The following is a 24,986-nucleotide window of genomic DNA, read 5'->3' as shown; positions in this document are numbered from 1 at the left end:
AGTTTGCGCTTGTAGTTTTAAATAATTTATTTCACCGGTTCTACACTGGCCGATGAACACCGAACGCGCCAATTAAATAATCAACCATCAGTGGCTACCTTTGTGTTTCATTTGTTTATATAAACACCCATTAATAGGCCTATGAATCTATTTATAAGAGAGTCAGTGTTCACCACATATGGCAATAACGTGTTTCCAATGCAATTTGTGTGGTGCTTTCAAATAAATGAATACTGGGCAGGTAACATGGGCATATTTCTTAAATTCGGCAAAACATTGACATTCCATATAGAGAAATCAGATGGCATGTGTCGACCATTGCGACCAACAGAATGAAAAGTAAAACAGCAAGCATTGGTTTGACAGAGCTCTGGTTCTTCAAACCTCGAGGAACCCTGTATTGGGTATATAGGAATGTCTTTGCTCTGTCCAGTGGCTTATAACATAAGTCCGAAACATTACGAATATTATGTGGACACTGGACAAAGCACCATGGCAGGAAAATGCAGTGCAGCTCAATCAAAAAGATGTTCATCATTTAACCAGTCCGTTTTCCACAACCCTCAGCTTGACCCTCCTCCCCATCCCTCTACACCTGAGCCTTCTTCAGGTCTTCAGGCAGCACGCGGCCCCTCTTCCTGGCCCGGTCCTTCTTCTTCTCCACTTTGCCCTTGTTGTTCTTCTGGATGTTCCTGCGCCTCTTGTCCTGTCGCCTCTGCATCTTCTCCACCACTGTCTCGCTGCGCTCCGTCCACTTCTTCTTCCGCTGCGAGCGCATCTTCTCTTTCCTCTTGAGGGAGGCCCTCAGCAGGTCCTCGTCGTCCTTGATCTTCAGGCCCTCTGCCTTGTACAGCACGTTGGTCCACTTCATCTTCTCCTCCTGCACCTTGGCCTTGCCCTCGTCCTTCTCCCGCAGCTCCTCCAGCTTAGCCTTGCGAGCCTCCACGCGCCCCAGCAGCTGCTTGTAGTTTTTGCCCACCAGTGGTGTCAGACCGCCTTTTATCCTGTTCTTCTTCTCCTTCTTCTTCTGCTCTTTGTCCAAGAAGCCACCATCGCCCAGCTCCACCTTGTTGAAGACGATGGCCGTCTCGTCCCGCTTGCCTGCAGCTGGTGCGGTGGGAGGAGGAGGGGCCTCTTCCCTTTTGATCTCAGGCTCATACTCTAGGCCGGCTTTTTCAGCAAGCTTCTTAATGAGGAACTCTTTACGCTTCCTCTTCTTGCGCTCCCTCTCCTGCTTCCGCTTCTCTCGCTTCTTCTGCACCTCCTCAGAGGATGGGTCCTTAGGGGTTCCCTACAGGAAGAAAGGGGGATGTAAGGTTAGTTGTAGGCTATATCAACACACTTATGTGCATTGCCAAGTTATGACAGTCAACTGTGGATTGGTAAAGGGACATTTTACCATATGTAGCCACTGAACAACTCCTTAGATAACCTAATACATACCTGCCCACGAGACTCCTCAATCTTCTCATGAAGTCTCTGCCGTAGAATATCTACCGTGGAGAATTTAGTGCCTGGCTTTCCACCTTCAGGGTGAGAACAAAAGTCAGTGAAGAGTACAAAAATGTCTATGACATGGCTATTATACCATTTATATTGTACCTAGTCAAAAAACAGAAAGAGGAAAAGCAAGTATCACCAAAAGATGTTAGGAAGTTGAGCATAATTCGAGGACTGGACATCAACATATAACTTTACCTTTGGGCTTCTGTTTAGTCTTAACCAATGTCCCATTTGGAACTGTAGCTTTTGAGGCATTCTGTTCTGCTGCACCAGGTGCTTTCTGTGCTGGGGTGATGACAGCCTTCTGGTTAGGCTTCAAAGGTGGCTTCTGGTGTTTCGCTAGGTTGCTGTTCCCACGTATCTGTTTGTGATTGGTTTTATTCCTCTTCTTTGGAGGGCCAGCCACACGACCACCTTGAAAAGGGACTTAATTCATGAAGAGATACAACATGTTAGGTTGTACAAGTACAGATGAAAATGCCTTTACATTGGAGGGGTGTTTATTGCTAAGTCGGTGATGCTAGAGGTGTCATGATTAACATCAGCACCCATCTAAAATTTATTGAAAACCATTACCATACAAATTAAAACGTGCAGCTAGCTAATAGATAGAACCTGAAAACATTTACCAAATGGCCTATTTCTTGGTTCTTGCTGTCGAGCACATACTTTACTTGCTAATTTCTGAAGGTAGGAGTCCTTTGAAGCAAGACTTGCCATTTCTACAACAAAAAATGGACAACCACGAATCTGCTAACAAGAAATAGCCACTTGCTAGCTAACGTAAAATCCCTCTTCAAACAGAAAGTGCGAGCAAGATGTTGCAGGTCATCTTTCTGATACTTTAACCAATGGTGAATAAATAACAATTTCACTTATGATGATCAAAATAAAATTGCAGCATTTGCTGTTAAAATGACAACTAAAGACAGACAGCATAAATAGAAGCTAGCTAGCTACAAATGCACGTGTATAGACTGAAACGGGCGTGGCTTAGTGGTGAAGTTGGACCGGATGTAGTTACATCCAACACAACCCCTCCTGCACACAGGACATGTAAGTTATGTAGCCAGTTGCCTTGTCAAATTGACTATCTCGGTGTGTTTTCCATATTTTCAGTAACTATGGGCAGTTTAACATTTATGTTCGCTTGCTCTGCTAAGACCTTGAAGATAATCAAAAACCACGTAAGTTGATATAGCTACTGTCTTACAAGTATTAATATATTAGGAACTAACGTTAACTAGCTAGCTTGTTGTTGCATAAATTCCAGTGACCTACAGTTAGACTGCTGATGTAATGATGTAGTTAAATGTATTTTTTGCATTTATCTTTTTTTTCAGTCACATGCAATTTATTTCAAAAGGACTCTCTTATTGTCACGACTGCCTCTCTTCAAACAATCAGAAGGTAATGTTTAGGACACATTCCTAGCTAGCAAACTAGCCATCTGATTCAATGACATAAGCTTACCATTTCATAACGTTAATTCGTAACGGTTATGGCTCTGACACCTTTCCAAACTTCAGGCAAGTGTATCAACTTTGGTCGACTGTCAAGCTCAACAGCTGCCAGAGCAGCGAAGGGAGAGGACTCCTTCCTCAAATGGCTCCTGCTTCTGATTCCTGTCACTACATTTGGTCTTGGGACATGGCAGGTATGGCTCCATTAAACAGTAGTTCTAATGGAAGTACCTCTAGAATGGATATTCAAAATTATACTGACCTAAGCCACTTCTACTCAGGTGAAACGTCGGGAATGGAAAATGCAGTTGATTGCAGAACTGAGAAGTCTTACCTCTGTGGAACCCATCCCTCTTCCTATTGAGTAAGACATGCACACACAAGTTATCAGACAGATAGTTACACATAATTACGTTGTCTTGACTTTTTAGTTAAGAGTGGAAGTGTTTAATTTTCTTGTTATATACAGTGGGGAGAACAAGTATTTGATACACTGCCGATTTTGCAGGTTTTCCTACTTAGAAAGCATGTAGAGGTCTGTAATTTTTATCATAGGTGCACTTCAACTGTGAGAGACAGAATCACATTGTATGATTTTTAAATAATTAATTTGCATTTAATTGCATGACATAAGTATTTGAACACCTACCAACCAGTAAGAATTCCGGCTCTCACAGACCTGTTCGTTTTTCTTTAAGAAGCCCTCCTGTTCTCCACTCATTACCTGTATTAACTGCACCTGTTTGAACTCGTTACCTGTATAAAAGACACCTGTCCACACACTCAATCAAACAGACTCCAACCTCTCCACAATGGCCAAGACCAGAGAGCTGTGTAAGGACATCAGGGATAAAATTGTAGACCTGCACAAAGCTGGGATGGGCTACAGGACAATAGGCAAGCAGCTTGGTGAGAAGGCAACAACTGTTGGCGCAATTATTAGAAAATGGAAGAAGTTCAAGATGACGGTCAATCACCCTCGGTCTGGGGCTCCATGCAAGATCTCACCTCGTGGGGCATCAATGAGAAGGTGAGGGATCAGCCCAGAACTACATGGCAGGACCTGGTCAATGACCTGAAGAGAGCTGGGACCACAGTCTCAAAGAAAACCATTAGTAACACACTACGCCGTCATGGATTAAAATCCTGCAGCGCACGCAAGGTCCCCCTGCTCAAGCCGGCGCATGTCCAGGCCCGTCTGAAGTTTGCCAATGACCATCTGGATGATCCAGAGGAGGAATGGGAGAAGGTCATGTGGTCTGATGAGACAAAAATATAGCTTTTTGGTCTAAACTCCACTCGCCGTGTTTGGAGGAAGAAGAAGGATGAGTACAACCCCAAGAACACCATCCCAACCGTGAAGCATGGAGGTGGAAACATCATTCTTTGGGGATGCTTTTCTGCAAAGGGGACAGGACGACTGCACCGTATTGAGGGGTGGATGGATGGGGCCATGTATCGCGAGATCTTGGCCAACAACCTCCTTCCCTCAGTAAGAGCATTGAAGATGGGTCGTGGCTGGGTCATCCAGCATGACAATGACCCGAAACACACAGCCAGGGCAACTAAGGAGTGGCTCCGTAAGAAGCATCTCAAGGTCCTGGAGTGGCCTAGAAAAATCTTTGGAGGGAGCTGAAAGTCCATATTGCCCAGCGACAGCCCCAAAACCTGAAGGATCTGGAGAAGGTATGGAGTAGTGGGCCAAAATCCCTGCTGCAGTGTGTGCAAACCTGGTCAAGACCTACAGGAAACGTATGATCTCTGTAATTGCAAACAAAGGTTTCTGTACCAAATATTAAGTTCTGCTTTTCTGATGTATCAAATACTTATGTCATGCAATAAAATGCAAATTAATTACTTAAAAATCATACAATGTGATTTTCTGGATTTTTGTTTTAGATTACAGACCTCTACATGCTTTGTAAGTAGGAAAACCTGCAAAATCGGCAGTGTATCAAATACTTGTTCTCCCCACTGTATGTCTTTGCTTCCTAGTCCTCTGGAGTTGAATGATCTGGAGTACAGGAGAGTAAAGGTGCATGGGCACTATGACCACTCCCAGGAGATGTACATCTTACCCCGCTCACCTGTCGACCCAGAGAAAGAGGCAAGGGAAGCAGGCCAGCTGTCATCCAGTGGAGAAACTGGAGCCAATGTCGTTACCCCGTTCTACTGCAGTGACCTAGGGTAAGATAACACTACTCATTACTGTTGCTCTACTGATTCATTCAGTTTAAATATGACAAACTCACCCCATTCAACTGCACCAGGCTGTAAGTGTCCTAACTCGCCCAGTTCCATTTCTACAGTAACTTTTTGTGTTTGTAACTTTTTGTTTCTATCTACAAGCAATCAGAGTGCTGAACATTTGAACTGGACTGACCACCTGCACTGATTCTCCACACTTTAGCACACACACACTCATGCTACACACACATCACAATTGCTGCTACCAGAATGTGTGTACAGTGCATTCGGAAAGTATTCAGACCCCTTGACCCTTTCCACATTTTGTTACGTTACAGGCTTATTCTAAAATTGATTAAATAAATACAAATCCTCATCAATCTACACACATTGCCCCATAATGACAAAGCGAAAACAGGTTTTTAGAAATGTTAGCAAAAAAAAAAAAAAACTTATTTACGTAAGTATTCAGACCCTTTGCTACAGTGAGGGAAAAAAGTATTTGATCCCCTGCTGATTTTGTACGTTTGCCCACTGACAAAGAAATTATCAGTCTATAATTTTAATTGTAGATTTATTTGAATAGTGAGAGACAGAATAACATCAAAAAAATCCAGAAAAACGCATGTCAAAAATTTTATAAATTGATTTGCAAATAAGTATTTGACCCCCTTTCAATCAGAAAGATTTCTGGCTCCCAGGTGTCTTTTATACAGGTAACGAGCTGAGATTAGGAGCACACTCTTAAAGGGAGTGCTCCTAATCTCAGCTTGTTACCTGTATAAAAGACACCTGTCCACAGAAGCAATCAATCAATCAGATTCCAAACTCTCCACCATGGCCAAGACCAAAGAGTTCTCCAAGGATGTCAGGGACAAGATTGTAGACCTAAACAAGGCTGGAATGGGCTACAAGACCATCGCCAAGCAGCTTGGTGAGAAGGTGACAACAGTTGGTGCGATTATTCGCAAATGGAAGAAACACAAAATAACTGTCAATCTCCCTTGGCCTGCGGCTCCATGCAAGATCTCACCTCGTGGAGTTGCAATGATCATGAGCACGGTAAGGAATCAGCCCAGAACTACACGGGAGGATCTTGTCAATGATCTCAAGGCAGCTGGGACCATAGTCACCAAGAAAACAATTGGTAACACACTACGGCGTGAAGGACTGAAATCCTGCAGCGCCCGCAAGGTCCCCCTGCTCAAGAAAGCACATATCCAGGCCCGTCTGAAGTTTGCCAATGAACATCTGAATGATTCAGAGGAGAACTGGGTGAAAGTGTTGTGGTCAGATGAGATCAAAATGGAGCTCTTTGGCATCAACTCAACTCGCCGTGTTTGGAGGAGGAGGAATGCTGCCTAAGAACACCATCCCCACCGTCAAACATGGAGGTGGAAACATTATGTTTGGGGGTGTTTTTCTGCTAAGGGGACAGGACAACTTCACCGCATCAAAGGGACGATGGACGGGGCCATGTACCGTCAAATCTTGGGTGAGAACCTCCTTCCCTCAGCCAGAGCATTGAAAATGTGTCGTGGATGGGTATTCCAGCATGACGATGACCCAAAATACACGGACAAGGCAACAAAGGAGTGGCTCAAGAAGAAGCACATTAAGGTGCTGGAGTGGCCTAGCCAGTCTCCAGACCTTAATCCCATAGAAAATCTGGGGAGAGAGCTGAAGGTTCGAGTTGCCAAACGTCAGCCTCGAAACCTTAATGACTTGGAGAAGATCTGCAAAGAGGAGTGAGACAAAATCCCCCCTGAGATGTGTGCAAACCTACAAGAAACGTCTGACCTCTGTGATTGCCAACAAGGGTTTTGCCACCAAGTACTAAGTCATGTTTTGCAGAGGGGTCAAATACTTATTTCCCTCATTAAAATGCAAATCAATTTATAACATTTTTGACATTTACATCATTTAGCAGACGCTCTTATCCAGACATGCGTTTTTCTGGATTTTTTTGTTGTTATTCTGTCTCTCACTGTTCAAATAAACCTACCATTAAAATCATAGACTGATAATTTCTTTGTCAGTGGGCAAACGTACAAAATCAGCAGGGGATCAAATACTTTTTTCCCTCACTGTATGAGACTCGAAATTGAGCTCAGGTGCATCCTGTTTCCATTGATCGTCCTTGAGATGTTTCCACAACTTGATTGGAGTCCACCTGTGGTACATTTAATTGATTGGACGTGATTTGGAAAGGCACACACCTGTCTATATAAGGTCCCACAGTTGACAGTGCATGTCAGAGCAAAAACCAAGCCATGAGGTCGAATTTATTGTCCGCAGAGCTCCGAGACAGGATCGTGTCGAGGCACAGATCTGGGGAAGGGTACCAAAACATTTCTGCAGCATTGAAGGTCCCCAAGAACACAGTGGCCTCCTCCATTCTTAAATGGAAGAAGTTTGGAACCACCGAGACTCTTCCTTTAGCTGGCCAAACTGAGCAATCGGGGGAGAAGGGCCTTGGTAAGGGAGGTGACCAAGAACCCGATGGTCACTCTGACAGAACTCCAGAGTTCCTCTGTGGAGATGGGAGAACCTTCCAGAAGGACAACCATCTCTGCAGCACTACACCAATCAGGCCTTTATGGTAGAGTGGCCAGACTGAAGCCACTCCTCAGTAAAAGGTACATGACAGCCCGCTTGGAGTTTTCCAAAAGGCACCTACAGGACTCTCAGACCATGAGAAACAAGATTATCTGGTCTGATGAAACCAAGACTGAACTATTTGGCCTAAATGCCAAGCGTCACATCTGGAGGAAATCTGGCACCATCCCTACGGTGAAGCATGGTGGTGGCAGCATCATGCTGTAGGGATGTTTTTCAGCGGCAGGGACTGGGAGACTAGTCAGGATCGAGGGAAAGATGAATGGAGCAAAGTACAGAGAGATCCTTGATGAAAACCTGCTCCAGAGCACTCAGGACCTCAGACTGGGGTGAAGGTTCACCTTCCAACAGGACAACGACCCTAAGCACACAGCCAAGACAACACAGGAGTGGCTTTGAGACAAGTCCCTGAATGTCCTTGAGTGGCCCAGCCAGAGCCCAGACTTGAACTCGATCTAACATCTCTGGATAGACCTGAAAATAGCTGTGCAGCGATGCTCCCCATCCAACCTGACAGCGCTTGAGAGGATCTGCAGAGAAGAATCTGAGAAACTCCCCAAATACAGGTGCAAAGCTTGTAGCGTCATACCAAAGAAGACTTGAGGCTGTAATCGCTGCCAAAGGTGCTTCAACAAAGTACTGAATAAAGGATCTGAATACTTATGTAAATGTGATATTTCTGTTTTTATTTGTAATAAATTTAAAAAAGTTTTTGCTTTGTCATTATGGAGTATTGTGTGTAGATTGATGAGGGGGGGGAAATATTTGTATCCATTTTAGAATAAGGCTGTAACGTAACAATGTTAAGAAATTATTGGCTCCTTATACTGACATTCTTTTATATATATTTCACAGGATCACGATCCTTGTAAACAGAGGCTATGTTCCTAGGAAGAAGATCAAGCCAGAAACCAGGATGAAGGGACAGGTAAATCTCCTCCCCCCATTCATTGTCTAATTCAAGACTCAAAGTTGTTATTAATGATGATTCTGTCATGGTGCTGCTTTGTAGGTGGATGACGAGGTTGACCTGGTGGGGGTGGTGAGGCTGACCGAGATCCGCAAACCCTTTGTGCCACAAAACGATGTGGAGCACAACCGCTGGCATTACCGCGACCTGGAGGCAATGGCCAGAGTCACAGGGGCCCAGCAGATCTTCATTGATGCTGACCTGGGTATAGCTCTCAGTATTACCCTATTTAGACAATACACTTTGATTTAATTGCATGGCTATGATGATCAAGCATGATATATCAGAAAATAAGGTATATGAAAGACTGAATGGTGATTAACATTCCCTGTGGCTGAGGTTTGGAATAACGGTAATCCGTTTTTTTAGCCGAAGTGCGTTGGTAGTGTGTGTCATTGAGAATGAATGGAAAGCTAAGGTTTGTTAATGTTCTCAGCCAGCACAATTCCTGGTGGACCTATAGGAGGACAGACCCGAGTCACCCTCAGGAATGAACATATGCAGTACATTATGACGTGGTAAGTTTCGTCATTTTTCACATCAATTACTGTCCCTGTTTTTTTTCTTCACTGTGAGCCTCTTTGGTTTAGATTGCATAACTAAAAGTAGAACTAGGATCACTTGAGTTGTATGCATACAATGAGTGCTTCTCTTCCTCTGTAGGTATGGCCTCTGCGCAGCAACCTCTTACATGTGGTATGCCAAGTTCATCAAAAGGATGGTGTAAAACACCCCACAATGGCTTGAGTAGTGTAAATGGATACAATGTTGAAGATGTCATGAATATACCACAGACTGCTCATGGAAGCTGCTGTAGGTACTTAGATGTCTTGGTTTTATTTTGACAAATGTACACTGAACAAAAATAAACCCTACATGAGCTGAAATAAAAGATCCCAGAAATGTTACATATGCACAAAAAGCATTTATCTTATGTTGTGCACAAATTTGTTTAAATCCCTGTTAGTGAGCATTTCTCTTTTGCCAAGATAATCCATCTACTTGACAGGTGTGGCATATCAAGGAGCTGATTAAACAGCATTACACAGGTGCACTTTGTGCTGGTGACAAAAGGCCACTAAAATGTGCAGCTCTGTCACATATGCCTCAAATTGAGGGAGCGTGTATTTGACATGTTGACCGCAGGAATGTCCACCAGAGCTGTTGCCAGATAATTTAATGTTAATTTCTCTACAATAAGCAGCCTCCAATGTCATTAGAGAACTTCGTAGTATGTACAACCTGCCTCACAACCATGTGTATGGTGGTGTGCTGATGTCAATGTTGTGAACAGTGCCCCTTATGGGAAGGCATAAGCTGTTTAAAATATGGCTATTTGAATGCACAAAGATACAGCGACGAGATCCTGAGGGCCATTTAAAGGTATTCGACTAACAGATGCTTATCGGCATTCCCAGTCAACTGAAATCCATAGATTATGGGCCAATGAATTTCAGTTGACCGATTCTCATGAACTGTAACTCTGTAAAAGTGATAATTGTTGCATGTTGAGTTTTTGTTCAGTATTAGTGGAGTTGGATTGTTGTGCATATTTGAAGTATGTAATAAAAATACCCACATGTATCCAGTTGTCAAATCATTCATACGTTATGATTGGGCAGCTTAAATAAGTGTTCTCAGGCCTGAGTTGAGCCACCATTTCGCAGGTAAAGCACACTACACAATGATTCTACATGGGTGTTTCTGGTGGGTAACGCCAACTGTGGCCTTACGTTGGCAAGTGTAATACGCTGAGGAGCACCAGTAGTCGGTTTACATTTAAGTCATTTAGCAGACACTCTTCTCCAGAGCGACTTAAAGGAGCCTTGCTCAAGGGCACGTCGACAGATTTTTCACCTCGTCGGCTAGGGAATTAGAACCAGCGACCTTTAAGGTTAATGGCACAACGCTCTTAAACACAATCAGAAATATCATACCAATGTTAGAAACATGAGTGATTGGCACCGATATGGAGAGTGTTGCATGGTGTTTTAGATTCAATACACATACAGCAAATGCCCATGCAAAGTATAGCTGGCATTGATATTTTAAACTCTGGGATGTGATCAGCACAATGATATCCAGTTTCAAAGATTGTAACGTGCAAAACTGTTAAGGGTTATATCTGATGGTACAAATGAAAAAACAACATTTTGGGGGGGACATTTATTTTCATATCAAACAGTTTATCCGAGCTTGGTGGCCAGTTCCTTGGCCTTAGCCTTCTCCAGCTTAGCGATACGGGCTGTGGACTTGGGGCCCATGATACCACCTCCCCAGTGACGACGGATCTAGAAGAGGAAGCACATTGTCATGCATTAATTCAGTAGGGGGGCATGGGTTTTTAATTAAGTCAGTTCAGGGAGACAAAGTAGAAGACAGAGGCAATGTTGTGACGCATGTGCCTTAAGCTAGATCCTCTCAAGTTATGTAAAAGGTTGGTGTAAAGGGTCTTTCAAGCAAATTGCATCAGTTAAGACAGCAAATATTATTTCACGTCTGCAAAAGCCAAATATGAACCCACAAGATAATCCAGCCATCTTCAGGACCCAGAAACATTGTGGCTTGACTACTAGTCAATTGACAAAACAGCTGATCAGACTGGCCACTCACCTCCTCATATCGGTCATTGTAGTTGGTCTTGATGGCTTCCACCAGCTTGGCAAGGGCACCTTTGTCTTCACTGAAAAGGTAGGAACATGTCATCAGTGCATCGTCAAAGTGCACTTGAGATCCAGGTGAACTGCATGTAAACCTTTGGCTCAGGGTTAAAAAGCTCATAAAGCCACATGGTTGTTCAGTTGAAGAAATTCATACATCATTGCCAAAAGGATTTTTATAGATTTAAAAAAGCTCAACTTCCTAGAGGTAGGCCTCAGTGCATCAACACCACTAAAAAATGTTTTGCTTTGCCACCTGTTACTTACGGGTTAGTCTGTGTGAAGGCGACTGAAGTGCAGGTCTTTCTGTGCACTAGTCTTCCCAGCCTGGCCTTGCCCTTGACAATGCAGTAAGGGACGCCCATCTTGCGACACAGAGCGGGCAGGAACACCACCAGCTACAGAGGAGACAAGAAAATGACAAGTATGAATATGTATGGTCAAGACATTTCTGGGTGTGCCTTCTCTTCACAACTACAATACAGGGCAGTGATCTTAGCTCAGAATTAAAAAGCTCGTATGTTTTGATCCACATAGAGGATTCAGGTGAAGAAATTCAAGCATCATTGCAAATGACCACATATGCCCACGAGTAGTGATCGAGCCTGCAAAAGCTAACCCATACGGCAAGACACAAATCAAAGGTGAGTTGTCTTACCTCAATAGGGTCCACATCGTGGGCAATGACCACCAGCTGTGCCTTCTTGCTTTCTACCAGAGTGGTGACAGTGTTCACACCTATGGGAAAATTCAACATTGATATCAAACCCACATTCAACCTTGAGTTCTGTTGAAATAGTCAGACAATACTCATGGCTTATGCTCAGGGTTAAAAAGCTCAATAAAACTACATGATTGTTTCAGGTGAAGAAATTCAAACATCATTGCATCAAGGCCAAAGTCAATCATTTAAAAAAAAGTGCTCAACCCCTCATGGCTCACCTGCACGGAGAACAGGTGGCCTCTTGGTTGGGGTGTCTCCCTTTCCAGCGGCCTTCTGTTCAGCGCGGGCCAGCAGCCTCTGCTTCTTCTCCTGCTTGGTCTCCGGCCTGTACTTGTGGGCCAGCTTAAACAGCTGTGTGGCTGAGAGGGAAATAGAAAATTAGTACATTCATTGGCTCTGGGACACAGCAGAAAACATGATCTGCAACTCAAGATGTATAAAGTTAGAGATCAACAAGGGTAACTTGAGGGTCTTTCAAGTAAGGTGCATCAGTGATCTTGGTGGGATGTCAACATTGCTGTTCAGATAGCAAATATTATTCACATCATTTGCAAAATACCCCACAAGACAATCCATATTCAGGACCCAGAAACAAAACGCTACAAGAATCAACACAGCAGAATTGATAAACGCATGCACTGAGACTTACCGGTCTGACGGTCCAGTGCCTGGGTGAACTGGTTGATCGCAGGGGGGACCTTCAGACGCTTGTACAGGATGGAGCGCTGCCTTTGCAGGCGAATATAGCGGGGCCATTTCACAAAGCGTGTCAGATCACGCTTTGGCTGGATGTCCTGACCTATCAACAAACACAGGAGAATAGTGCATCCAATCAGTACTGTGTAATCAGAAAAGTCAGAAGCCACTATAGTCATGGAAAAAGTGCATCAGCGATCTTGGTGGGTTGTCTGCATTGTTGATAAGATAGCAAATATTCTTTACATCATCTGCACAGGCAAGACAGAACAGTTACTGGAAATCAAATACAAATCCTATCAGGTTCACTTTACTCACCAATGCCATAGTTCTTTGGCCTCTTCTCGAACAGGGGGTTGACCACTTTCTTGGCCTCATGCTTTTTGGCCACAGAAGGGGCTGGTGCCACCTTCTTCCCCTTAGACTTCTTGCCTTTAGGCTGTCAGAAGAAGTAGACTGATCAGCATACATGACACTTTGTTCAAAGAGATTTCCACAATTGTGTGGCTTTAGCTCAGGGTTAATAAGTTCGTGTTTTCAAGCCACATAAAATATTCAGTTTAATAAATTCAAAGATTCATTTCCAAAAACAGAAATAAAGACCGTTCTGTGATTAACTAAAAGTAACATGGAAGCTACTCATCGTGACATGTAAGTTTGCTAACCAACAAACGTTACTGCGAGTTGTGGTTAGTTATGGCTACCTAGTTATCCAAGTTAGCTAACTAGCTATATCACTCGTTAGTTATCAACATGAATACAAGAGTTCACAAAACATACAATTGACAATTTAATGTCCACCTCTACAGACAACGTCAGTTTTCCTTGTCTATGTGAATTGACTGCGCAGTCAAATGACACCGTAGTTAGCTAAACGGGCTGAAGCGAGGTCAGGCCTACAACTTGGTTGTCCGTTTAGTCTTTTACAACGTACACCACCCGCCACAAGCGTAAAGTGATTTATACGTGCATACACTAATTCAGCAGCACACAAAGTAGTAAGGACACTGAAAACATTAAAATCAAAACACGCTGTACTAGGAGCGTTCCGGTGTGGATTACTTCCACCGGCAGTATCACCGTCAATTCATGAGATCTCCGATAAAAACAAAGAAATATCACACCATACAAAGATCAAATTGATGCTTGGGTTATGTATGCCACAGTACTATAACTTTTTGCAGATATTATAGCTTTAGAGAGAAGATGCTGATGGATGAAAACATCTAGATATTCCCCCAAATGAAATATCCGTACACTCACCATGTTGGATCAGACAGAAAGGAAGAGCCATGGATTGTGGGTAATTTAAGTACCGCGATACCTTTATGTGACGTCATGAACAATCGACGGCAGTGGGGATTTTGAACGGAATGTTTCTATTTTCATAAATAGTATATTTCAATGTATTAGGAGGTACGTGATGTTTTATATTACTGTATATAGCGTGTACAAATATAATATCTTAGTATTAACGATTTTTAGTTGAGTTAATCCATTTCTCCTAAGTGGCAGTAGCGGTGGGTGCGTGCGTAAAATCACTGGGAAGCCAGAAAAAAAGCAATATTACAACCTGTGTTGTGATAAATGCGTCGTTTGCTCTATAAATCCTGTTAGTTAATGCCTTGCGACCGTGATATATACAATAAATTCAACCACACCTTTGTTTCATCACAAAAACCGGAGAGCAACCTCTGTCCGGTGAAGTCCACAAAGCATATAGCATGTAACAAACAGTTACATGACCTACAGCATTTTCGGACCACTTAATTTAGAACCACGGAGAGTTAATGCAAGTCGCAAAGAAACCAGGAGCTGCCTCCACTAGTCCAGCACCATTTCAACTTCAACATTTAAACATCATCAATCACCTATGCTTAGTCTAATACAGTGACGACTTAAAGATACCAAAAACAATTTAGTCCAATCATTTTAAGTTAAACATGATGTCGATCTCCATGTTTCTGATTTCTGTGCTTGTTTGTGCAAGTAGAAAATACATGTTGACTCACCCTACTTGTAGAGAAACGCCAATGCCATCCTCCTCTCTTTCACGTTGACGAAGCGGACTATCACTCTTGTCATACAGTACAAGCTTTTATTTATGGTTGTCTTAGGCTACCTGGATAAAATGCTTGCTCGCTAGCCTAACTTCCTTGCATGGGTAACGTTAGCAAGTTAACATTAGCCTTCTACATCTAGCTAAATATTGAACTTCCATCCTCTCACGCCAGGGGCACAATGTATAAATTAATGGTAGGCTCAGAATCGCCGTTATAATAATTGACCAGTACAGAGAACCACAAGTCCAAATCACTATCTCCATCCATGGCTAATATAGGAAAGGGACAATTTTAGCTAGCTAGCCACTGGAGGACAACACAACTAGATGCAACAAGTCAAGTTGTTTCTGTCAATGACTTACATTCTATGCGATTTGACAGGAGTGATGCCAAATCCAAACTGGCTTCCTTTGCCACTTTTTTTTTGGTGTGCCAGGACCATTCACAGTTGAGCTCACTCAGTTTAGTGCCGCTGATTGGCTATTATTTGGTACTTTTATTTTTTTTATCAAGGGAGGCCAAATGCTCGCTGGCTTCCCTTGCATTCAATGCTACAGGCCAGACAGCATCAGATAGACCAGACAGCGTCAGATAGATGCCAAATATTATAAAAAATTACTAAATAGTTTTTTCTCCCTCATCAATCTACACACAATACACCATAATGACAAAGCAAAAACAGGTTTTTAGAAATGTGTGCAAATGTAAAAAAAATATAAAAAAATACAACTGAAATATGACATTTACATAAATATTCAGACCCTTTACTCAGTACTTCGTTGAAGCTCCTTTGGCAGCGATTACAGCCTTGAGTCTTCTTGGGTATGACGCTACAAGCTTGGCACACCTGTATTTGGGGAGTTTCTCAGATTCTTCTCGGCAGATCCTCTCAATCTCTGTCAGGTATGGAAAAAAAACACTCACTAACTGTAAGTCGCTCTGGATAAAAGCGTCTGGTAAAATGACTAAAATGTAAAACATTGAATGGGGAGCGTCGCTGCACAGCTATTTTCAGGTCTCTCCAGAGATGTTCGATCAGGTTTAAGTCCGGGCTCTGGCAGGGCCACTCAAGGACATTCAGAGACTTGTCTCAAAGCCACTCCTGCGTTGTCTTGGCTGTGTGCTTAGGGTCGTTGTCCTGTTGGAAGGTGAACCGTCGCCCCAGTCTGAGGTCCTGAGCGCTCTGGAGCAGGTTTTCATCAAGGATCTCTGTACTTTGCTCCGTTAATCTTTCCCTCGATCCTGACTAGTCTCCCAGTCCCTGCCGCTGAAAAACATCCCCACAGCATGATGCTGCCACCACCATGCTTCACCGTAGGGATGGTGCCAGGTTTCTTCCAGACGTGACGCTTTGCATTCAGGCCAAAGAGTTCAATCTTGGTTTCATCAGACCAGAGAATCTTGTTTCTCATGGTCTGAGAGTCCTTTAGGTGCCTTTTGGCAAACTCCAAGTAGGCTGTCATGTGCCTTTTACTGAGGATTGACTTCCGTCTGGCCACTCTACCAAAAAGGCCTGATTGGTGGAGTGCTGCAGAGATGGTTTTCCTTCTGTAAGGTTCTCCCATCTCCACAGAGGAACTGTGGAGCTCTGTCAGAGTGACCATCGGTTTCTTGGTCACCTCCCTGACCAAGGCTCTTCTCCCCCGATTGCTCAGTTTGGCCGGCCGGCCAGCTCTAGGAAGAGTCTTGGTGTTTCCAAACGTCTTCCATTTAAGAATGATGGAGGCCACTGTGTTCTTGGGGACCTTCAATGCTGCAGATATTTTTTGGTACCCTTCCCCAGATCTGTGCCTCGACACAATCCTGTCTCTGAGCTCTACAGACAATTCCTTCGACCTCATGGCTTGGTTTTTGCTCTGACATGCACTGTCAACTGTGGGACCTTATATAGACAGGTGTATGCTTTTCCAAATCATGTCCAATCAATTGAATTTACCACAGGTGGACTCCAATCAAGTTGTAGAAACATCTCAAGGATGATCAATGGAAACAGGATGCACCTGAGCTCAATTTCCAGTTTCATAGCAAAGAGTCTGAATACTTATGTAAATAAGGTATTTCTGTTTTATATATTTTTTTATAAATGTGCAAAAATGTCTAAAAATCTGTTTTTGCTTTTTAATTATAGGGTATTGTGTGTTGATTGATGATGAAAACAATTAATTTAATCAGTTTTAGAATAAGGCTGTAACTTAACGAAATGTGGGGAAGGGGTCTGAATACTTTTCCGAATGCACTGTACAGTACATTCAGCCTCTTGGGAATTGAAGGAAAATTATGAAAAACAGAGAGATTATTTGATTTTTTTGGGAAACCCGGCTTCCCTTGGCATCCATGAATACACGCCACTGCCAAGTAGAGAAAGTCAAGACATTGGCCCATGGGGCTGGAGATTGGAGGTGTCCGGTGAGAGAAAGGCAGGTTGAGGTTGCCAGGGTCAGAGTAGTACAGAAAGTGTCGTATGCTGAAGCAGTGAAGAGAGTGGTAGAGGAAGATGGGTTCAGGGTGAGGGATCCTGAGAGGATTCCTGTGAGTAGGCCGAGGTCAATAGAGAGGGATGGGAATAATATGTGCTTCAGTAAGGTGGGTTTATTAGCATTCATAGCCATGGTTGTCAACTGTACTGCAGAAATGGAACGTAAGTCACAGAAAATAGAGGTTGTGGTGGCAGCTGCAGAGAAGTACTTGGGATTGTACTTGGGAAGTACTTGGGACTGTTGGAGCTAGGAACACAAGCATTTTGCTACACCCGCAATAACATCTGCTAAATATGTGTATGCGAACAATACAATTTGATTTGATTGCGAGGTTTTACTGCAGAAGAGTTGCAGGGGATGTTGAGTGGTGGTGTTCTGTCCTCTCAGACCGTTGGCCTGGAGTAGGATTAGATAGGGTTAAATAGTGGAATGAGGTGGTGCGTTTTTTAGTGAGGGCTAATAGTTGGCAGGGTAATGTTCTTTTCCCCCAATTTTGTATTACCAGAATTTTATATAGGTAGGTCGTGACTGTCTTCACACTCCGGTACAGGAGGTGGCAGTGTATGCACCTAAAAGTTGGATGCGATCCCCCAACCCAATCCCAAAAAAGAAGAAGAAGTAAAGACATTGCACTGATGATGTGCACTAGCCAATGCCATGCCGTTTTATTTTGCTGCCTAACTACAGTATAACGTGGGCGTATTTTGAATGTTGTATATCTCCTTTATTTGCTTTTAGGGGTTTGTTTACATTCCTGAATACGATGGCCAATCAAAGAGCGCTCCCTCAAAGCAAGGAGAGTCTTCTTCAGAACTACAACAAAAGACTGAAGGATGATATCAGGTCGATTCTAGACAACCTCACGGAAATCATCAAAACCGCAAAGGTAGCTGTAACGTTACTGTGTGTGTGTGTGTGGGTGGGTGCGAGTGAGCAAGAGAGTGAGAGAAACAGACAAAGGAGTTTTCTTCTAGTGTTTTTTTTTACTGTTCAACCAAAATGTGTTGTGTTGTTTTGCTCCAGGTAGAGGATGAGACACAGGTCTCTCGGGCTACACAGGCTGAGCAGGACCACTATGAGATGCACGTCAGAGCAGCCAACATCGTAAGTACATGCCAGCCAGACTCCCTCGAGACTAGGAGAGCTTTCCTTCAACTTTAAACCCCAGAGTGTACAGTCGTGGTCAGAAGTTTTGAGAATGACACAAATACTAATTTTCACAAAGTCTGCTGCCTCAGTTTTGATGATGGCAATTTGCATATACTCCACAATGTCATGAAGAGTGATCAGATGAATTGCAAAGTCCCTCTTTGCCATGAAAATGAACTTAATCCCAAAAAAACATTTCCACTGCATTTCAGCCCTGCCACAAAAGGACCAGCTGCCATCATGTCAGTGATTCTCTCGTTAACACAGGTGAGAGTGTTGACGAGGACACGGCTGGAGATCACTCTGTCATGCTGATTGAGTTAGAATAACAGACTGGAAGCTTTAAAAGGGTGGTGCTTGAAATCATTGTTCTTCCTCTGTTAACCATGGTTACCTGCAAGGAAACATGTGCCGTCATCATTGCTTTGCACAAAAAGGGCTTAACAGGCAAGGATATTGCTGCTAGTAAGATTGCATCTAAATCAACCATTTATCGGATCATCAAGAACTTGAAGGAGAGCGGTTCAATTGTTGTGAAGACGGTTCAATTGTTGTGAAGAAGGCGTCAGGGCGCCCAAGAAAGTCCAGCAAGCGCCAGGACCGTCTCCTAAAGTTGATTCAGCTGCGGGATCGGGGCACCACCAGTGCAGAGCTTGCTCAGAAATGGCAGCAGGCAGGTGTGAGTGCATCTGCACACACAGTGAGGCGAAGACTTTTGGAGGATGGCCTGGTGTCAAGAAGGGCAGCAAAGAAGCCACTTCTCTCCAGGAAAAACATCAGGGCCAGACTGATATTCTGCAAAAGGTACAGGGATTGGACTGCTGAGGACTGGGGTAAAGTCATTTTCTCTGATGAATCCCCTTTCTGATTGTTTGGGGCATCCGGAAAACACCTTGTCCGGAGAAGACAAGGTGAGCGCTACCATCAGTCCTGTGTCATGCCAACAGTAAAGCATCCTGAGACCATTCATGTGTGGGGTTGCTTCTCAGCCAAGGGAGTGGGCTCACTCACAATTTTACCTAAGAACACAGCCATGAATAAAGAATGGTACCAACACATCCTCCGAGAGCAACTTCTCCCAACAATCCAAGAATAGTTTGGTGACGACCAATGCCTTTTCCAGCATGATGGAGCACCTTGCCATAAGGCAAAAGTGATAACTAAGTGGCTCAGGGAACAAAACATCGACATTTTTGGTCCATGGCCAGGAAACTCCCCAGACCTTAATCCCATTGAGAACTTGTGGTCGATCCTCAAGAGGCGGGTGGACAAACAAAAACCCACAAATTCTGACAAACTCCAAGCATTGATTATGCAAGAATGGGCTGCCATCAGTCAGGATGTGGCCCAGAAGTTAATTGACAGCATGCCAGGGCGGATTGCAGAGGTCTTGAAAAAGAAGGGTCAACATTGCAAATATTGACTCTTTGCATAAACGTAATGTAATTGTCAATAAAAGCCTTTGACACTAATGGAATGCTTGTAATTATACTTCAGTATACCATAGTAACATCTGACAAAAATATCTCATAATACTGAAGCAGCGAACTTTGTGAAGACCAATACTTGTGTCATTCTCAAAACTTTTGACCACGACTGTATATTCATGTCACTTGCTTAGTGAAGTGAATGGTCGAATTGGAATTCAATCCTGGGGCGTGTTCATTTGGGCCTGTAATGGAAAACATTTGAGAACATTTTGGAACAGAAAACTCAAATGAGCATTTCTTATTGAACAATTCCAGGTAGTCCCACCCTGTTTGTCTGTTTCTTCCCCATTTGGTGCATAATGAACATGACCCTGTATTGAGTGCATGTTACAAGGCAAAAGCACCAGTGATAATCCCAGTGATTTGTTGTTGTGTCTGAAGGTGCGTGCGGGCGAGTCCCTGATGAAGCTAGTGTCGGACCTGAAACAGTTCCTGATCCTCAACGACTTCCCGTCGGTCAACGAGGCCATCAGCCTGCAGAACCAGCAGCTGCGCTCGCTGCAGGAGGAGTGCGACAAGAAGCTCACCTCGCTCCGTGATGAGATCGCAATCGACCTGTACGAGCTAGAGGAAGAATATTACTCCTCCAGGTACAAGTAGGCTCATTCTGCACAGTCGCAGTTCATGTGGTCCACTCTATCATGACCTATTGCCCCTATTCCCCCTCACCTTCGTGCCTTATGAAGAGTTGATCTTACCCCACCACCTCAGTCCTTTAGTGTCTCTGTATGTTGCGTCAACTTCATTAGAATATCCAAATGCTGGTTTCAACAGCAAAATAGATGGTTGATCTATGGGCAAAGTTCATTTGCAGTACATTCACCATGAGAAATCTCATCTCATTTGGTTGAAAATTCAATGAAGTGCCTTGTTTGTAATGCCTTTTTTTAAATGTATGATAGATTGTAGGTCTCTACATGGTAAATGTTATACCCAATCATAAGTGTGGTTCTAGTGTACACTATATACACAAAAGTATGTGGGCACCCCTTCAAATTAGTGGATTCGGCTATTTCAGCCACACCCGTTGCTGACAGGTGTATAAAATCGAGCACACAGCCATGCAATCTCCATAGCCAAACATTGGCACTAGAATGGCCTTACTGAAGAGCTCAGTGACATTCAACGTGGCACCGCCATAGGAATCCACCTTTCCAACAAGTCAGTTCGTCACATTTCTGCCCTGCTAGAGCTGCCCTGGTCAACTGTAAGTGCTGTTATTGTGAAGTGGAAATGTCTAGGAGCAACAAGTGGTAGGCCACACAATCTCACAGAACGGGACCGCAGAATGCTGAAGAGCGTAGCGCATAAAAATTGTCTGTCCTCGGTTGCAACATTCACTACCAAGTTCTAAACTGCCTCTGGAAGCAACGTCAGCACAATAACTCTTCGTCGGGAGCTTCATGAAATGGGTTTCCATGGCCGAGCAGCCGCACACAAGCGTCGGCTGGAGTGGACTCTGGAGCAGTGGAAACGCGTTCTCTGGAGTGATGAATCACGCTTCACCATCTAGCTGTCCAACGGCTGAATCTGGGTTTGGTGGATGCCAGGAGAACGCTACATGCCCGAATGCATAGTGCCAACTGTAAAGTTTGGTCGAGGAGGAGTAATGGTTTTTCATGGTTCGGGCTGTTTTTCATGGTTCGGGCTAGGCCCTTGAGTTCCAGTGAAGGGAAATCTGAACGCTACAGCATACAAAGACATTCTAGACGATTCTGTTCTTCCAACTTTGTGGTAACAGTTTGGGGAAGGCCCTTTCCTGTTTCAGCATGACAATGCCCTGTGCACAAAGCGAGGTCCATACAGAAATGGTTTGTCGAGATTGGTGTGGAAGAACTTGACTGGCCTGCACAGAGCCCTGACCTCAACCCCATCGAACACCTTTGGAATGAATTGGAACGTCGACTGCGAGCCAGGCCTAATCGCCCAACATCAGTGCCCGACATCACTAATGCTCTTGTGGCTGAATGGAAGCAAGTCCCCACAGCAATGTTCCAACATCTATTGGAAAGCCTTCCCAGAAGAGTGGATGCTGTTATAGCAGCAAATGGGGGACCAACTTCATATTAATGCCCATGATTTTGGAATGAGATGTTCGACGAGCAGGTGTCAACATACTTTTGGTCATGTAGTGTATCGAGTTGCTGTATTCTTCCTCAGTTCTTTGTAATAGGCTCAAGTGGATGTGATGACTGAGAGAACATATACAGTTTATAGGTATCTAGGTAACAAATTCACAAGCTTTACAGTCAGTATTTGTGGACTGGTGAATGGATGTAGTTGTGTGCTCAAATGTGGATAGGATCCTTTAGTAACTATTCAATCATGTAATTGAAAGATTTGTGTAAACTCAGAGCAAACTGCTCAGGAAGGAAAGGAAAATGTAAGAAAAAACATGTTGAAAAACTAAAACTATGCTACTATCACACAGTCACTGGAAGATAATTTCTACAATCAAAAGTATATTGTCTTTCTAACCCTAATTATAAATTGTGGATGTGTAGGTCCATAAACCATTGTGTAATCACACCAGGCATTTGTGTTATTTATTTTCTATAGAATCGCTTTAGACTGGAAGGTGCTAGACAAATCTAATCTCTATGAGGGTTCCATAAACTTTGCATTGAACGGAATCCAGTGTTGTGTCTGTACGATTTCGTCCCCAGATAGCCTACAATTGACCAAGCCAGTAACCGTGAAAACTGTGTTCCCAAAGCATGCACTGTTGCACACACATCAACTATGACAATATGTATTTAGTCTGTGTCAGTGACCTGCATAGACCAATTATGTATATAAACCCTGGATTGCTGATGCTATGTATTGACCATTGAGAGGCTTTGAAGCCACCAGTCGGCCATATTGGCACTCCCTAGTAGGAGCAGTCCTCCATAGGAATGAATGAATGGAATTCTACAATATTTCAATTAAATGTTTCAAGGACAAAATTACATGTATTTCAGTGTTTTTGTTGTTGTAGTGGGGACAGTAACATTAGTCATCTTTAAAAAAATATATATTTGTAAGGACTGAAAATATATAATTTATGTTTAGCTCACATAATATTATTTAAAAGTATGAAATAAGGTGTCTGTAATAGAATAAATGTGGCAAAAATGAATGTATACATTAATAAATGCATTTCTATAACTTCCAAAAATATTTTTTACAATGGTGGGAGAGTGCCAAGATGGAGGCACCGTGGCTTCAACACAGCACCCTCTATTGGTAGTCTAGTGTATAAATAATTGGCATAGACCCAGTCTTTATCTTTATAAACACTGAAAAATAAACTAGAGACAAAACAATGTAGTTCTCTGTCTAATTTGTTTACTGTGAGAAATCTAGCTGTCTCTCTAGATGCTGCTTTTAGGCATGCAAGGTGTTGGGGCCCCTCTTTTTCTCTGCCTGTGCATTTCCTGTTATTTGCCCTGCATCAGGACCTAATGCTTCTTCTGGGATTAGGATTACACAGCTAGGTGATACGAACTAGGATTGTCACAATACCAGTATTGTGTATCGTGATACCTGATTTTCCTTGGCAAAAAGGAAATCACAAAGCAGACTAAACTCTTTGGTCCTTTAAAAAACCTACTGTATACATTTTACATTTTGATACCTGATTTTCCTTGGCAAAAAGGAAATCACAAAGCAGACTAAACTCTTTGGTCCTTTAAAAAACCTACTGTATACATTTTACATTTTAGTCATTTAGCAGACGCTCTTATCCAGAGCGACTTACAGTTAGTGAGTGCATACGTTTTCACTTTTTTTCATACTGTATGTAACATATTGTGTGCTATAGCGTCGAAAAGAAACATGGGATTCTGGGTGACATCATCAGGCTGTTTGTTTCCAACATTAGGACTGTTTTCCTCAGGAAATTCAGTACGCTTCATGTTTTGTTTCTTTGCTACGATACCTCTGAGTATCACAATACTTGTATTGTGACAACCCTAATACCAACAACCACTGTATCTAACAGTCAGTTACAGATGACCCAACTCTACATTTACATTTAAGTCATTTAGCAGACCCTCTTATCCATAGCGATTTACAGGAGCAATTATGGTTAAGTGCCTTGCTCAAGGGCACATTGACAGATTTCTCACCTACTCATTGACCCTTTGCTCCAGGTCATGTTTCATTGATTGTGTTGCATTTGGAAATGGAAACAAAACAAACTGTGTCCAGTTTACCATCTTTGAGACCGCATTGCAGCTGTTAATAGCGAAGACGGACAGGAATGAAAGACTACAGGCACATTTATTTAGGGATATGATCACAGCACCAGACACTAGACCTCCTTGCTAACATTCCTCTGTAATCCTTTTAGAGCTTAAGCTTTTACTTCATACTGCTGTTCCCTGCTTTTTGTGTGCATCATTCCTGTGTCTGTCTCTTTAAGGCATGTGTGTGTCTGTACTCTCCCAGATGTGAGTCAGACACACACCTCTCCTCTCCTTTCTGTGCTTTGCTGATTCTATGCCCCTCTATGGTTTTTGTTCTGGTAAAGCTACGGTCAGTGGGACAGTTCCGACCTGCCCCTATGTGAGGCCTACCGGCGTTGGGACAGTTGGGCATCCCCGGACAGGGGTGCCACCTCCGGGTCAGCCCAGGGGGTTGAGGAGGACACAGATGGACCTGCCTCACAGGAGACCACCCCCAAACACGGGACCATCACCGCGGCAGACAAGCCCTAAAGCACTGGAGCAGACCACATATGGATGGGCACATAGGAACGTAGAATGGACCTCTACCTCCAACACTGTGTGTCACTCAGATTCTCACAGTGGTACGTAGATTAGTGTTCGTGTATCATAGTCTATCCATGTACAGTATGACAAGTCTTCCACTGTCAGTGTGTCTGTGGTGGAAATGGGGGCAAGCAAAATTGAACCAAACTAAAGACCTTTGATGTTTCTCAAGGGTATTCCTCTGTATACTTTGTAATATTACAAGGGAACAGTATGAAGCATTGATAG

At 43.3% G+C, this 24,986-nt stretch overlaps 4 protein-coding genes and 6 non-coding genes across 12 annotated transcripts; 2 read left to right on the top strand and 8 right to left on the bottom strand.

Annotated features, from left to right (window-relative positions):
* Positions 1-242: 242 nt before the first annotated feature.
* On the bottom strand, positions 243-2,492 carry surf6 (surfeit 6). Its single transcript, XM_041897672.1, has 4 exons — positions 2,133-2,492; positions 1,699-1,929; positions 1,444-1,526; positions 243-1,291 (listed from the first exon to the last, which is right to left on the bottom strand). Exons 1-4 carry the CDS (start codon positions 2,221-2,223, stop codon positions 590-592), a joined length of 1,107 nt encoding a protein of 368 aa, XP_041753606.1. The 5' UTR covers positions 2,224-2,492; the 3' UTR covers positions 243-589.
* Positions 2,493-2,542: 50 nt separating this feature from the next.
* On the top strand, positions 2,543-10,326 carry LOC121582105 (surfeit locus protein 1). The gene is made up of 9 exons (XM_041897673.2): positions 2,543-2,690; positions 2,847-2,913; positions 3,033-3,160; positions 3,248-3,330; positions 4,962-5,153; positions 8,628-8,700; positions 8,785-8,947; positions 9,179-9,260; positions 9,406-10,326. Exons 1-9 carry the CDS (start codon positions 2,628-2,630, stop codon positions 9,467-9,469), a joined length of 915 nt encoding a protein of 304 aa, XP_041753607.1. The 5' UTR covers positions 2,543-2,627; the 3' UTR covers positions 9,470-10,326.
* Positions 10,327-10,893: 567 nt separating this feature from the next.
* Positions 10,894-13,264, bottom strand: rpl7a (ribosomal protein L7a; the record flags this gene model as incomplete). Its single annotated transcript, XM_041897674.1, has 7 exons — positions 10,894-11,033; positions 11,356-11,425; positions 11,670-11,800; positions 12,061-12,140; positions 12,345-12,485; positions 12,776-12,925; positions 13,141-13,264. Coding segments are annotated over 7 exons (801 nt in total), but the record flags the coding sequence as incomplete, so codon positions are not given.
* On the bottom strand, positions 11,500-11,569 carry LOC121583702. The gene has a single exon (XR_006003563.1). It is a non-coding gene; the product is annotated as a small nucleolar RNA SNORD36 (small nucleolar RNA).
* On the bottom strand, positions 11,898-11,974 carry LOC121583703. Its single transcript, XR_006003564.2, has one exon. It is a non-coding gene; the product is annotated as a small nucleolar RNA SNORD36 (small nucleolar RNA).
* LOC121583701 lies at positions 12,221-12,292 on the bottom strand. Its single transcript, XR_006003562.1, has one exon. It is a non-coding gene; the product is annotated as a small nucleolar RNA SNORD36 (small nucleolar RNA).
* On the bottom strand, positions 12,611-12,679 carry LOC121583713. Its single transcript, XR_006003573.1, has one exon. It is a non-coding gene; the product is annotated as a small nucleolar RNA SNORD24 (small nucleolar RNA).
* On the bottom strand, positions 13,010-13,078 carry LOC121583714. The gene has a single exon (XR_006003574.1). It is a non-coding gene; the product is annotated as a small nucleolar RNA SNORD24 (small nucleolar RNA).
* A 67-nt stretch (positions 13,265-13,331) lies between the features above and the next one.
* Positions 13,332-13,408, bottom strand: LOC121583704. The gene has a single exon (XR_006003565.1). It is a non-coding gene; the product is annotated as a small nucleolar RNA SNORD36 (small nucleolar RNA).
* Positions 13,409-14,157: 749 nt separating this feature from the next.
* med22 (mediator complex subunit 22) lies at positions 14,158-24,943 on the top strand. Of its 3 annotated transcripts, none has more exons than XM_041897676.2 (5): positions 14,158-14,238; positions 18,101-18,248; positions 18,386-18,466; positions 20,383-20,591; positions 24,518-24,943. In XM_041897676.2, exons 2-5 carry the CDS (start codon positions 18,126-18,128, stop codon positions 24,702-24,704), a joined length of 600 nt encoding a protein of 199 aa, XP_041753610.1. In that variant the 5' UTR covers positions 14,158-14,238; positions 18,101-18,125; the 3' UTR covers positions 24,705-24,943. The 3 variants fall into 3 exon arrangements, with proteins under 3 accessions (XP_041753610.1, XP_041753613.1, XP_041753611.1); XM_041897677.2 differs by lacking the exon at positions 14,158-14,238 and adding an exon at positions 16,898-16,939; XM_041897679.1 differs by lacking the exon at positions 24,518-24,943 and having other exon boundaries at positions 20,383-21,033.
* The last annotated feature ends 43 nt before the right edge of the window (positions 24,944-24,986 follow it).

Source organism: Coregonus clupeaformis, chromosome 15 (genome assembly GCF_020615455.1).
Source record: "Coregonus clupeaformis isolate EN_2021a chromosome 15, ASM2061545v1, whole genome shotgun sequence".
Classification (NCBI taxonomy): domain Eukaryota; kingdom Metazoa; phylum Chordata; class Actinopteri; order Salmoniformes; family Salmonidae; genus Coregonus; species Coregonus clupeaformis.
Note: the sequence above shows the minus strand (reverse complement) of the source record. Positions and strands in the feature narration are given on the sequence as shown.